The 14,180-nt window shown below is 43.9% G+C and overlaps 1 protein-coding gene and 1 pseudogene across 1 annotated transcript; one reads left to right on the top strand and one right to left on the bottom strand.

Annotated features, from left to right (window-relative positions):
* Positions 1 to 3,258: 3,258 nt before the first annotated feature.
* LOC138836762 (vomeronasal type-1 receptor 90-like) lies at positions 3,259 to 5,839 on the bottom strand (the record flags this gene model as incomplete). The annotated part of the gene is made up of 2 exons (XM_070035418.1): positions 5,801 to 5,839; positions 3,259 to 4,018 (listed from the first exon to the last, which is right to left on the bottom strand). Coding segments are annotated over exons 1-2 (799 nt in total), but the record flags the coding sequence as incomplete, so codon positions are not given.
* Positions 5,840 to 11,067: 5,228 nt separating this feature from the next.
* On the top strand, positions 11,068 to 13,798 carry LOC138836761 (eukaryotic translation initiation factor 3 subunit J-like; annotated as a pseudogene).
* Positions 13,799 to 14,180: the final 382 nt, after the last annotated feature.

Raw genomic sequence — 14,180 nt, 5'->3', positions numbered from 1 at the left:
AGAAACACAAGAAAAATGGCAAGTCCAGGAACCTCAACTCCTACTCAAAACAAATAGGCAACAGAGCAATCAATGAAAAACCTAGAGGACTGTTCTCAAGCTCTATAAACACTACTTGTAAACATTCTGAATGAAAAGACTGAAAGCCTGCATGAGGCTATACTTGAGCATGATGAGGCTAACCAAAGATTAATAGAGGAATTCATGGAATCCACAAACAAAAAGCTGTATTAATTCCAACCAAAGGGGCTGGGAAGGTGGCTCAGTGATAGGGTACTTGTGTAGCATGCATGAGGCCCTGAGTTCGATCCTCAGCACCGCATAAGCAAAAAGAAAAAAGCTAGAAGTGGTGCTGTGGCTCAAGTGGTAGAGTGCTAACCTTGAGATGAAGAGCTGAGGGACAGTGTCCAGCCCAGAGTTTAGGCCCCATGACCAGCAAAAAAAACAAAAACAAAAACAAAAAAACAACCAAAAGACAAAACATAATTCCAACCAAAGGAAAGGAAGTGCAATGAAAAATACATCAGATTCATTTCAGAATCATAGCAGAGAAATTCCTGAACATCCAAATAATATGTCCACTCCGATACAAGCAGCCTTTAGAACCCTAAACAGACAAAACCAGAATGGGACATCCCACCACCACACTGTGATCTGCACAGGATTTATAAAGACCAAGCTTAAGCTGGGGCTTGAACTCAGGGCCTGGGTACTGTCCCTAAGCTTCTTTTGCTCAAGGCTAGTGCTCTACCACTTGAGCCACAGTGCCACTTCTGGCTTTTTCTGTGTATGTGGTACTGAGGAATCAAACCCAGGGCTTCATGCATGCAAGTCAAGCACTGTACTACTAAGCCCCTTTCCCAGCCAGTATAGAGCCTTATAAACAGGAAATAGCAATGGAAATACACTTCAAATTAGGCCCAATGTCCAGTGGATTCTAGGTTTGCAGTGCATCAGCCAATGAATAAGCATGTCACATACCAAGTTGGAGTCCTGGTCTCTGAGCAAAAAAAGGAAAAAGAACTAACCAATGTGCAATGGCCTCTAAAGTAGAGAAGTAGGCCCAGTCTCTTAGGACACTCTCCAGAAAGTTCCATGGTTACAGCTGTATACCCAGAGCCATAGACTCTCCCCAGTGCTATCCAATTTGTTGCCTGAATCCTGATCACTGATGTTCTCCATTGTGTTCCAGTGCCATGCTGCTTGTTACAGTGTAGAATCATGGAGGCTGTAGGATCTAAATACAGGTGTCAGGGCCTATATCTTTCTTTGTCCTTGGCTGAACCCTTTCTCATTGGCTGCATCCTGCTTTGTAATTGGCTGTATCCTGCTCCCTCATTGGCTGTCTACTGACTTGTCATTGACTAGATCCTGCTTCTTCGTTGGCTGACAGGCCAGAAAATACATTCTTTATCCCAACAATTATATTTTAAGCAATAAAATCCCCAAAAAACTTTGATGGAAACACACTTTTACTCACACACACACACACAGAAAGGCACGTTCAGGAAGACTTCAAAACCTCAATGTTTTTTTTTTTTTTTAAATTTAAAATTTTTTTTAATATTATTTTATTTTATTTGAGAACATACTGTACAGAGGGGCTACAATTACATGGGCAGGATAATGCATACATTTCTTACCAAGCATTGCAGCCTCCTCCTTTGTTTACCCTTCACCTCCCTTCCCAGCCTCCCCCTCCCCCCACCCAATTATACCCCCCTCCCCCCCCCCCCCACCGACTTTGTAAAGCTGGTTTTGACATGACATTTTGTACTTCTCATTGTTGCAACAGGTCCACCTGAATCCTTAAACGACTTGTTTGTCCCCATCTTCTCCACATGTTATACTGACATCAAATAAAGTGAAAGCGGGGGTTACACTGTGGGGGAGGGACAAACAAAGCAACAAAGAAATAATCTTATAAATGCGTTAGAAACATGCATGAAAGAAACAAAAACATTAAAATACATATTTAAGGGTTCATTTTCCTAACATCACATTATCTGACCTTTTCCGCTCGACTCATACCTATACTAGATATTGCAAATAAGGGAAACCATGGGACCTATGTTTCTTCGGGCCTGGCTTACTTCACTTAATATAATTTTTTCCAAGCCTTTCCATTTCCTAACAAATGGGGAAATGTCATTCTTTCTGATGGAGGCATAGAATTCCATTGTGTATATATACCACATTTTCTTGATCCATTCATCTACTGAGGGGCATCTGGGTTGGTTCCATATCTTAGCTATGGTAAATAATGCTGCAATAAACATAGTTGTGCTGGTAGCTTTAGTGTGGTCTTGTTAGTAAACATTTGTGTAAATGCCCAAGAGTGGGATTGCTGGATCATAGGGGAGATCTATGTGAAGTCTTTTGAGGAACCTCCATACTGCTTTCCAAAGTGGTTGAACAAGTTTACATTCCCACCAACAATGAAGTAAGGTTCCTTTCTGTCCACATCCCCTCCAGCATCTGTTGTTGTTAGAGTTCTTGATTTTTGCTGTTCTAACTGGGGTGAGGTGATATCTCAATGTTGTTTTGACTTGCATTTCTTTTATGGCTAGGGAGGTTGAGCATTTCTTTATGTGTCTATTGGCCATCCTTCTTTCTTCTTCAGAGAAGCTTCTCTTTAAGTCTTTCGCCCACTTATTTATTGGGCAGTTGTTTCTTTGAGGATTTGTTGTTGGGTGGTTTAATTTTTTGAGTTCCAAGTATATTTTAGATATGAGACCCTTGTCCGTTGTATGGCTAGTAAAGATCTTCTCCCAATCGGTGGGCTTTCTATTGATCTTGCTAGCTATGTCATTTGCCCTGCAGAAGCTCTGCAGCCTTAAAACCTCAATGTTTTAAAATTACAGCATATCTGAATTTGAGTAACTTGTCTAGTGCTCAATCCCCACAGCTCCACTCTAGGTCCTCCTTTGGTGTTCAATTAGATATTATAGTCTCATGGACGTTCCTGCCTGGGCTAGCTTTGAACCTGTATCCTCAGATGTTAGCATCCTGAATAGTAGAATGACAGGCCTGAGACACTGGCTCCTTGCCTCTGTGGTGTTTCTATCATCCTACAAACAGCAAGGATGAGGTGAGCAGAGTTGGATTGCCACCATGGTCTTGTCTTCACTTCCTATTAAAATGGATCATTCTTGGTATAACATAAGTGAATGAACCATCGTGAAACCATTCTGTTATTCTTCATGAGCAAGAATGGGCATAGAGTGGGGTAGCTGAAGGACAACATCAGAAGCACACCCTTGGATTTGTTCAGTTTCTCCAGCGTCCACAAGGAATACATAGTTACGATGTTGTCGGAGCAATGGAAGAACATGAAGCAGCTGACCAGCAGCAGAATGGTGTGGGTGGCTGTGTTCTCGGGAGCCGGCTGGGAGGCAAGGATGGCACTGTGGAGGTGCTGGACTCTGCGGCGGTGTCGGTAGAGGAGCCTCACCATGTAGAGGCTGGGGGCCACCATGAGGACCACGAACAGAGCATCTAGCAGCACAAAAGAGCCGATTATGGGCATTGGGGTGGTCCTTATGAAGTTTGATTGACAGTAGGGATGAGAATATCCCAGGCTCATGATGGTGGAATTGCAATTGGATTGCACAGTTGTGATGATTTCGAAATACATGATGGGATTCAAGATCCATAAGGAAAGCAGCGAAAGAAGGATGCAGGTGGAGGGTCGACTTTTCAGCCAAGCCAACTGGGCAGTGGTGCAGCTGATAGTGAGGGCCTGGAAAGCACTCATGAAGGTGGTCGTGCTGGTGGACAGTCCCCGAGTGACCCTGAACAGGAACAGCATCGCTTTACACATGGCATCATCCCAGAAACACAGGACTCCATACAAGGAGACGATGTAGGGCATGGACTCAAAAATGATGGTCAAGGCGTTGACCAGGGTCAGGTGCATGAAAACTATGGCAATGGGCTTCCGGAGCCGAGGTTTGCACACGGAGCTGTACGCGTACAGCAGGAAGAGGATACAGTTCCCTAGGACTCCCAGACACACCTTAGACACAAAGAGGAGCCTGAACACAGTGTCACCTGGGGTAGCTGTCATTGTGTGTGTGTGAGTGTGTGTGTGTGTGTGTGTGTGTGTGTGTGTGTGAGAGAGAGAGAGAGAGAGAGAGAGAGAGAGAGAGAGAGAGAGAGAGAGAGAGAGAGAGAGAGAGAGAGAGAGAGAGAGAGAGAGAGAAAGAGATTGTGTGTATGTGTGTTTTGCTGAGAATCAAAGCAAGAGTGCTGCCCAGCCAAGAAGGTGAGAAAGCTCTAGACAACACTGTGATTCCCTCAGGCTGGAATCTTCATGGTGCTCCATTTCTTTATCAGGTAAGCCAGGCTTAGAATGAATGCCGAAAGATAGAGTGTTAAACAATGATTTTAAAATAGTTTCTTTTTTTGGGGAGTGGGTCATACTGCTTATGAAATTGGAACTCAGGGCCCAGGTACTGTTCCTGAGCTTTTTTACTCAAAACTGCTGCTATCCCAGTTGAACCACAGCTCCATTTCTGGCTTGTTGGTAGATCACTGGAGATCAGAGTCTCAAGGACTCCCCTTTCTGGTCTGACTTTGAACCTGGATCCTCAGATCTTTGCCTCTTGAACACTTGGGCTTACAGGCATGAGCCACCATGGTCTGGCCCATACAATTGTTTTAAGTGGAGTCTGGGAAAAATGTTCCACTTGCCATTTCTGGAGGGTTGGAAGTGTTCTGACCTCGGTATTTCAGACATGAATATGCTGTGACCTTTGAATCTGGCATGTAGGGCCTGGAAGGACCTGGGGAGACACATGTTAGAATCAGGAGGGAATTCAAGGGCACCACACTGGGCTGGGGTGTTAGGAAGGATGATCACTGGCTGACTCTTTCTGTGGTCCCTGTGGACTATACAAAGAGGGCCGGGAGCCCGTGCATCTGATTGGCTTCACTTTTTGTAAAATCTTCATTTTTGAACACCTGTTGCACAAATAGCACATCCATGTAAAATCCCTGTGGGGATGGCTACAACATGACTTTTGTTTTCTGGTTAGTCATGGGATGAACTCTGGGCCTGGGCACTGTCTCTACTCATCAGCTCAAGGCAAACACTCTACCGCTTGAGCCACAGAGCCACTTCTGGTTTTCTGTGGTTCATTGGAGATGAAAGTCTCATGGACTTTCCTGCCAGGGTTGGCTTTGAACCTCAATCCTTAGATCTCAGCCTCCTGAATAGCTAGGATTACAGGTGTGAGCCACCGGTACACAGCACAATATTACTTTTTTCATGGTGTATAGAAATACTAGAAGGTAAATATCTAACCAATATTGTCTATACATTTTTTTCTGTCAGTCCTGGGGTTTGATCTCAGGGTCTGGGTGTTTTCCCTGAGCTTTTCAGCTCAAGGCAAGCACTCTACCGCTTGAGCCACAGCACAACCACTGGTTTTGTAGTGGTTTCTTGGATATAAGAGTCTCTTGGACTTTTCTGCCTAGGTTGGCTTTGAACCGTGACCCTCAGATCTCAGCCTTCTGAATAGCTGGAATTACAGGCGTGAGCCACCAGTGCCTGGCTTATTTTCTGTACATTTGAGAGTTTTCCCCCTGTATCATTCTAACTCATTACTGTTCTTGGGTTTTCTCTCACATCACAGAGAATCCTTTGTTCCTTAATTAACTTGCACTGAATTAAATTAGTATCCTATTTTTCCTGACTAAGTCTGTAAGAACATTTTCAACCCATTCTCCTGAACAATCTCCTGCACAACAAAGTTTCACTCTGGCCCTCTTTGCTGCTGCATGGAAGTATTCTCACCGTTTCCTGGCCAGAAGCAACAGCCAAATTGTTGAGCATGACAACTCTGTGTGTTGCCCTCCTCAGCATCCATTGTGCCTTCCAGAGACAGTTTAACTTTTATGAATTAGAATTCTTAGGAATTGTGATATTGGCTATGGTTCACAATTGTTCATCATGTTCTCATATTGTAATATGTGTTATCTTTCCTTATGTAATCAGGATCTTTCCAGATTTTCTTTTTCTACGTGTGTTGGTCGTGGGTCTTGATTCTGGGTCTGAGTATGGTCCCTGAAAATTTTTCCTCAAGACCGGTACTCTATGACTTGAGCTACAGCTTTGTGTCTGGCTTTTTGGTGCATAATTGGTGATCAGTGTATCATGGACTATCTTGGGTAGGCTGGCTTTGAACTGTTATTCTGAGATCTCAGTTTCCTGAGTAGCTAGGATTACAGGCGTAAACCACACACACCCAAATCATCTTTTAACAAGTGCTTTCCTTTTTTCTTCTGCTAGCTCTAAATTTTTCAATTTAATTAGCATGACCTCTATAACTTTCTTTCTTTCTTTCTTTCTTTTTTTTTTTTAGGTCCTGTCGTGGGGTCTGAACTCTGGGCCTGGGCTCTGTCCCTCAGCTCTTCAGCTCAAGGCGAGCGCTCTACCACTCGACCCACAGCACCACTTCTGGCTTTTTTCCTCTTTGCTTATGTGGTGTAGAGGAATCGAACCCAGGGCCTCAGGCATGCAAGGCAAACACTCTACCACTGAGCCACCTTCCCAGCCCCACCTGTAGAACTTTCTAGTGAAGCTTGTTATTTTATATTTTCCTTTATTATTGGACAGAAGAGCAGTGTGAAATAAGAGTATTAAATGCAGCTCACTCACAAAAATTGACTTGGGCTGTGCATTTTCCATTAAGCTCTCTGCTCTGATTCTCATTCGATGACCCACTGGGCAATTATAGGACTCACGTTACTAGGATCAACCATTGCAATGTATTATTTTACACAAAGACTTTAGTAATTAGCAGAAATTACAGGGGAAATAGAGGAAAGATGGAAATGATATAAATAAACCTGATCAAGTCAGTTCATACTCTTGAGAAATGTACCGTGAGAAACCGCACACCCAGTCTTTCTTAAATGCCATGTTTCACACAGTCAGAATAAAATTCCATTTATTCTCTCTCAGACGCTGATGAAGCCAATCCACTGCCCTGAGAAGCCATAAGGGTGCAGAATTTTTTTCAGCTGAACAACATTTACCAACACAATTACTGTGCTTTACAAACGGAATGAAAACTGCCCCAGAAAAACGCTATCTCCACACATTGAAAGATAAAAATCTGCTGTGAAAACTTGCTACTATGAAGATGCACTATGAAATTTCTGCCACAGAAATCACAGATGATTCAGACACAAAGATCAATAGAACAATGTCAGAAAGGAGCCCCAACATGACAGACTGGGTGCTGGGATGAGGACAAGGAGAGCAGACGGCCCTTATGGGAGAAAACACAGAACACATCAGCTCCTTGTGAATGAGCCTACGTTTCACACACCCACTTCTCAGTGTCCAATAAGATGGGGAAATGTTCACCATTAAAGTAGTAGCTGGAAAGCTAATTTAAGATGGGAATTTTAGAGATAGCAATAGAGAAAATGCAAGCCCTTGTGGAAAGAAGATTTTGTGGCTCACCTGCTACTCAGGTGGCTGATATCTGAGGAATCCAGTTCTAAGCCAGCTCAAGCAAGGAAAGTTTGTGAGATTTGTGTCTCCACAGAATCACCAAATCTGGAAGCAGAGCTAGAGCTCACATGGTACAATGTTAGTGACAGTGTTCTAGCCCCAGGACTGGCACATAATCTCACACACACACACACACACACACACACACACACACACACACACACACACACACACATACACACACACACACACACACACACCCTGCATGATTTTGTGATTTCCCTTATAAATACATTTGAAAGTACTCCTAATATGCCTAGAAGATGGAACTTACCACGGGTGAGTTAGCAGTTGTGCAGGACTTGTCCGGAGGAAACCGAGCAGTGTTGTGCCACAGCGGCTGAGGTGTGCACACCCGAAAGAATAAAAAGCAAGCAAATGCCTGAACGAAAAGGGTAGCATGGAGAGAAAAAAGAAAGATGTGTATTCAACCGCAAACACAAGTGAGAGAAATGAAGACGGGCCAGTGATGCACACCTGCAATTCTAGCTACTCAGGTATCTGAGATGTGAAGATTGGGGATCAAAGGTAGCGAGAACAGGAATAGTCCAGGAGATTCTTATCTTTACAAAAATTAATTAAGTTGCCGGGCGCTGGTGGCTCACGCCTGTAATCCTAGCTACTCAGGAGGCTGAGATCTGAGGATCGCGGTTCAAAGCCAGCCCGGGCAGGAGAGACCGTGAGACTCCTATCTCCAATAAACCACCAGAAAACCGGAAGTGGCGCTGTAGCTCAAGTGGTAGAGCGCTCGCCTTGAGCTGAAGAGCTGAGGGACAGCGCCCAGGCCCAGAGTTCAAGCCCCACGACCGACAAAAAAAAAAAAAAAAAAAAAAAAAAAAATTAATTAAGTTAAAAAATCCACAATTGGAGCTGTGGCTCAAGTGGTAGAGAACTAATCTTGATCAAGGCCGCTAAAAAAATCTGAGCACCAAGAGCTTGTCTTCAAACCCTAGGACTGGCATCAAAAAGGAATATGGAGAAAAGTGAATCTGCAAACCACAGCTCATCCTGGGATGGGCAGTGTTGGACCTTCACCCCACCTCTGGCTCTGAAGCCAGGTTCAGAGTTGCAGAATCCTTCTTGTGGCTGTCTGGACTGCAGACACACAGAGTGTATTTGGAAGCCTGGCTTGATCATGTGTGCCCATATCAGCCAGAAGAGGATGGGGGGGTGGTGGCAGATGGTGGTTCCCCATGGTGTTTGCTCACCTCGTCCCCTGCTGCTGTCACTTTGGCCCTGTTTATTTCTTGTCATCGTGATGAACCAGAGCAGTCAGGTGCCCTGTCCCACGTGCATAGCATGTCTCCTGATGCAGGTCTGTCTGTTCTCCCAGTCCCAGTGGCGTCAAGAAAGTCAAATGGAGATCCTAAGAGCTCATTCAAAGTTACTTCTCACACCACTGGTAGGAAATAACCTGAGCACCACAGGGCAGAGTTCAGAGAGCACTGTGCCCTCCACTGGGAAGTACTTAGTCCCAGCATTCATGGCTTGGCACTGAGCTCCATGGGGTCTCTGTCTTGGCTCACTAATTGATCACCCAAAGTTGGGATGTCATGATCACAATGTGTTCTTCTTTGTATAAAATGGTGACTAACACAGAAAAATGGAAAATGATGGCGGGGAAGGTGGCTCAGTGGTAGAGTGCTTGCCTTGTGTGCATTAAACCCTAGGTTCGATTCCTCAGCACCACATAAGCAAAAAACAAAAGGCAGAAGTGGTGCTGTGGCTCAAGTGGTAGAGTGCTTGCCTTGAGCTGAAGAGCTGAGGGAGAGCACCCAGGCCCAGAGTTTAGACCCCCATTACCTGAAACTTCTGCCACCCGCCCAAAAAAGGAAGATAGAAAATGAACTAGAACTATGTTGTGTTAACTTATCACTGGAAGACGCTGTATTTAAGGAGAAATGAGATTGGGGGTTGCCAGTGGCTCGTGCCTGTCATCCTAGCTACTCAGGAGGCTGAGATCTGAGGATGGTGGTTCAAAGCCAGCCAGGGCAAGAAAATCTGCGAGACTCTTATCTGCAATAAAACACCAGACAACTGAAAGTGGTGCTGTGGCTCAAGTAGTAGATTGCTTGCCTTGAGCTGAAGAGCGGAGGGACAGCGCCCAGGCTCAGAGTTCAAGCCCCATGACTGACAGAGAGAGAGAGAGAGAGAGAGAGAGAGAGAGAGAGAGAGAGAGAGAGAGAGAGAGAGAGAGAGAGAGAGAGAGAGAGAGAGAGAGAGAGAGAGAGAGAGAGAGAGAGAGAGAGAGAGAGAGAGAGAGAGACTCGGGGCCTGGGTGCTCTCTCTGAGTATTTGTGCTCAAAGCTGGTCCCCTACCACTTGAGCAACAGTTCCAATTCTGGCTTTTTGGTGGCTTATTGGATATAAGCCTGCATAGGCTGCCTTTGAACCTTGATTTTTAGATGTCAGAAACCTGAATAGCTAGGATGACTACTGTGAGCCACTGGCACGGGTCTGATGATTATGATATCAGCTTGGAGAGCAGTTTCAGTGAGATTGTTATAATAACTGCTACTCAGAGTTTGTTCTTTGTGCATAGAAAAGCTTCCAATAATTATATATTTAGCTTATTTCCTGCTGCTTTGACATTAGAGTTCATGTAGCACAAAAGCGTCATTCAACTGGAGTTTTTCATGTTTTATGTACAGGATCATAGCATCTGCAAATAGTATTAATTTCTCTTTTGAGTCTATTTTGGTCCTTTTGGTTTCTTTGACATTGCTTTGGTTAAAGGTCCAGGCACTAAGTAAATGGCATCAGAGATGGAGAGCCTACATGGCCTCCTTTCTCGCTTATGCAGACATTTTCAGTTTTCCTCATTTAGTACAGGGTGAACTATAGATGATCACACAGAGCGTTTGTGATGTTGAAGCATGCCCTCCCTTCTGTTCCTAGTTTCTTTGGCGCTTTTATTATGAAGTGATGTTGACTTTTGTCCCAGGGCTTCTGTGCATGCATTGATATGATCATGTTATTTCTGTTCTCTTTTATAAATGCTCTTGAGGTAGAGTGCTCGCCTTGCATGCATGAAACCTCGGGGTTTGATTCCTCACTACCACATAAAGAGAAAAAGCTACAAGTGGTGCTATGGCTCAAGTGGTAGAGTGGTAGCCTTGAGCAAAAGGGACAGTTCCCAGGCCCTGAGTTCAAGCCCCAGGATTGGCAAAAACAACAACAACAATAACAAAAAACATAATCTGGCATATCTTCATTCAAACTACACTTCAATGCTCCATACCCACACAGTTTTTTTCCCATGTACATGTCCAATCAGCCACTGAATGCTTTCTGACAACTGGTAATTGTCATCAATGAGAGGGAGGTGCTACACTGGACAGAATTTTATTATACTTCATGAAGAAACAAGGGGACATGATTGGGAAGCATGATAAAATACAAATGATCATGTCCAACGTTGGCATTTTATCTACTGTGTAAAAGGAAAAACATTCATGATGTTGTTGAGCAACAGAAACACGTGAAGCAGCTGACGAGAAGCAGGGTGATGTGGATGGCTTTGGCTAGGCTAGGTAGCGATGGCTAGGTGATGGCTAGGTAGCGATGCTGGTACTGTAAAGGTACATGGCTCTCTTGGGGTGTAGGGAGAGGGGTGTCAATATGTGGAGGCAGGTGGTGAGCATGAAGATTACAAACGTAAGGTCTCAGAATATGAAGATGCCATGACCTATTTTCTTCTCTTTGTCGAGTATGGCAATATGCATTGGAAAACCCAGAACCAACAACAGTAAAATGACTTTGGGCTTTCAGAGCCTTAATGACCTGGACCTACATGAGCATATTGGCAACTCAGAAGAAGAGAAAAGAAGGGGAAATCCACACTGAAGATTTAGATTTAAGCCACACGCACTGGGCACAGCTGAAGCTGATGGTGATGTCCTGAAATGCATTGAGGAGCGAGATGGTACAGATGGAAAGTGCCTAGGTGACTCTGAAGAGGTACACCACCACTTTGCAGCCCACATTATCCAGAAAGTGCTAGACTCTGAAGTCACCATTATATCTGGCACCATTGTGAATGTGGTGTTAGGCAAGTTGATCATAGTTAGATGCATGAAGATGGCATTGCTGGGCCTCTTTAGATGACATTGGAATAAAAACATGTACAAATAGAGCATTGAGGGCAGGGAGTTCCCCATGACACTGATGTACAGCTGGGCTATGAAGAAAAGCCTCATATTGAATCACCTGAGAACAGCACTGATTGTTTTTGTGATGTTTTGATCTATAGAGCAGCCAGACAGTTGATACAGGAGAGAAAAATCAGTGCACTGGTTATGGATTTATTCCAAATTGAGCTTCAGGGAGAATATGCAGAAGATGAAGTTCTCTTTCAGGCCCAGGGGTGGCACTACTGGAACAGAATCCCAAGACTTCCTCAGGATCTAAGGGGACAGTAATGTCTGCGATTATGGCAACGTGTTGTTCATGATATACTTCCTAGTTCCTCAGCGAGGAGGAACTGTGGGCTTGTGTGACAAATTTGCATGTTAAAAGGAGTTTCCTTTGTTCTTCAGATTGGTGTGTGTGTGTGTGTGTGTGTGTGTGTGTGTGTGTGTGTGTGTGAAATCCTGGGGCTTGATCTTAAGGCCTAAGTGTTATCCATGAACTTTATTTTTTGTATTGTTCAGCGCTAATAGCTACATTTCCATCTTTATGCTGGTTCTTTGGAGATAAGTCTCACATAGTCTTCTGAATGGGCTGGCTTTGAATCCTGATCTCCAAAACTCAACTTTTTTTTTTTTTTGTCAGTCATGGGGCTTGAAGTCTGGGACTGGGCGCTGTCCCACAGCTCCTCAGCTCAAGGTGAGTGCTCTACCACTTGAGCCACAGCAGGATTTCTGGTTTTTGTGGTGGTTAATTGGAAATAAGAATCTCATGGACATTCCTGCCTGCGCTGGCTTTGAACCATGATCCTCATATCTCAGCCTCCTGAGTACCTAGGATTACAGGCGTGAGCCTCTAGTGCCCAGATATAGCCTCTCATTTTTAAAACATATCTTATCTCGAATACAGAGTAAAGCAAAGGAACAAGTCCCGAGTCCAAGCTCCAGCACTAGAAACAAAATTTATAGCACCCTAGGAATGTTTCGAAGTGCAATAGTTCCTATGGTGAAATTCCACAGTGGGGGAAATTACTGGGTAAGGAATCAAAATCTGCTTCAAAGGAGGAGTGTGCCAAACACACCACAGGTGGAAATGCCTTCCTGCTTTTCTGAAAAACTCCAGAGAGCCTTGTTTTAACTCTGTTTTTATTTTAGCCTTGCCTTGATAGAAAATGCAATCAGAATAACACAACCAAAATGATGGGAGACAAATGTATTTGTCGAGGTAAAAGACAAAACCAAAATCGACACTACGTCAATGTACAAATGAATCTCCCACTATGAAAAAAACACTAAGGCAACGGAACAGGAGATTAAGATTGGAACTAGGGATGGTCCCAGCGTGCTCTTGTGGGCCAACGAGAGCCAGCCTGGTGACTCACCTCACCACCACACCTCTTGGCGGCTCCCAGGCTACTTCATCCACAAGCCTGCCACCTGGCCTGTGGGGACCACTGGGACGGCGAGGACAAGGAGGTCAAAGGTAACTGGAATGATGATGATGATTGATGATGATGATGATGATGATGATGAAGAGGAATCAAAAGAAGCAGCAGAAGTAAAACCAGAAATAAAAATTTCAGGAAAGAAAGAAAAATAGAGGAGAAAATAAAAGAAAAAAGAACAACAGAAGAAAAGGCAAGAAGAAATTAAAAGGAGATGAGAAGAATCTGAAGAACCTCAAGTGCTAACACCAGAAGAACAATTAGCAGATAAACTGCGGCTACAGAAACTACAGGAAGAGTCAGACCTTGTACTAGCAAAAGAAACGTTTGGTGTGAATGATACAGTTTGTGGGATAGATGCTATGAACCCATCTTCAAGAGATGATCTCACAGTATTGGGGAAGTTACTAAAAGATAAAATTATACAGGATGAAAAGTCATTCTATTATGCCAGGTTTTTGAAAGCCTTAGTTCGAGATGTGTGAATTTCGTTGGAAATTGATGACTTGGCAAAGATGACCAAATCATTGACTGTGCTTTGTGGTGAGAACACAGAAGCAAGAAATGCAAAGCAAAGCCAAAAAGAAGAAGAAAGGCGTGGTTCCTGGAGGGGGGTTAAAGGCCACCTTGGAGATGATCTGGCAGATGATGGTGGTTTTGATGGAGGATATGTACAAGACAATGAAGATTTCATGTGACAGTTTCTCTCTCCTAGTGTCTTCTTTCTGTTGCCCACAATCCCTTCAACATCTAGCACAACTTCTTTTCCTTTCACTTCTGCCAAATGCAACAACCAGAAGTGCCCTATCTTTGGTGCTGGTTATTTAATCCCTTGACCCTTAGGTGCTAATGTGCCAATAAGGAAATTTGGAACTTACTGCCCAGGGGTTAAAATTGGGAACTTAAGTTGCTACTAAATCATAGTTTAAAAACAAAACAAACCTAATAATGTTGTCATTGTTGCTGTCTAATCCCACAGCAGCAGTGACTAAATTGGAAACAAAGGTTGCAACATGATAATAAATTGTGTGATTTTTACCAGCACAGTTCAGTAATACAGCTGTAACCATACCTCCTTGA

Source organism: Dipodomys merriami, unplaced genomic scaffold (genome assembly GCF_024711535.1).
Source record: "Dipodomys merriami isolate MVZ:Mamm:240054 unplaced genomic scaffold, mDipMer1.0.p SCAF_2580, whole genome shotgun sequence".
Taxonomy (NCBI): Eukaryota; Metazoa; Chordata; class Mammalia; order Rodentia; family Heteromyidae; genus Dipodomys; species Dipodomys merriami.
Note: the sequence above shows the minus strand (reverse complement) of the source record. Positions and strands in the feature narration are given on the sequence as shown.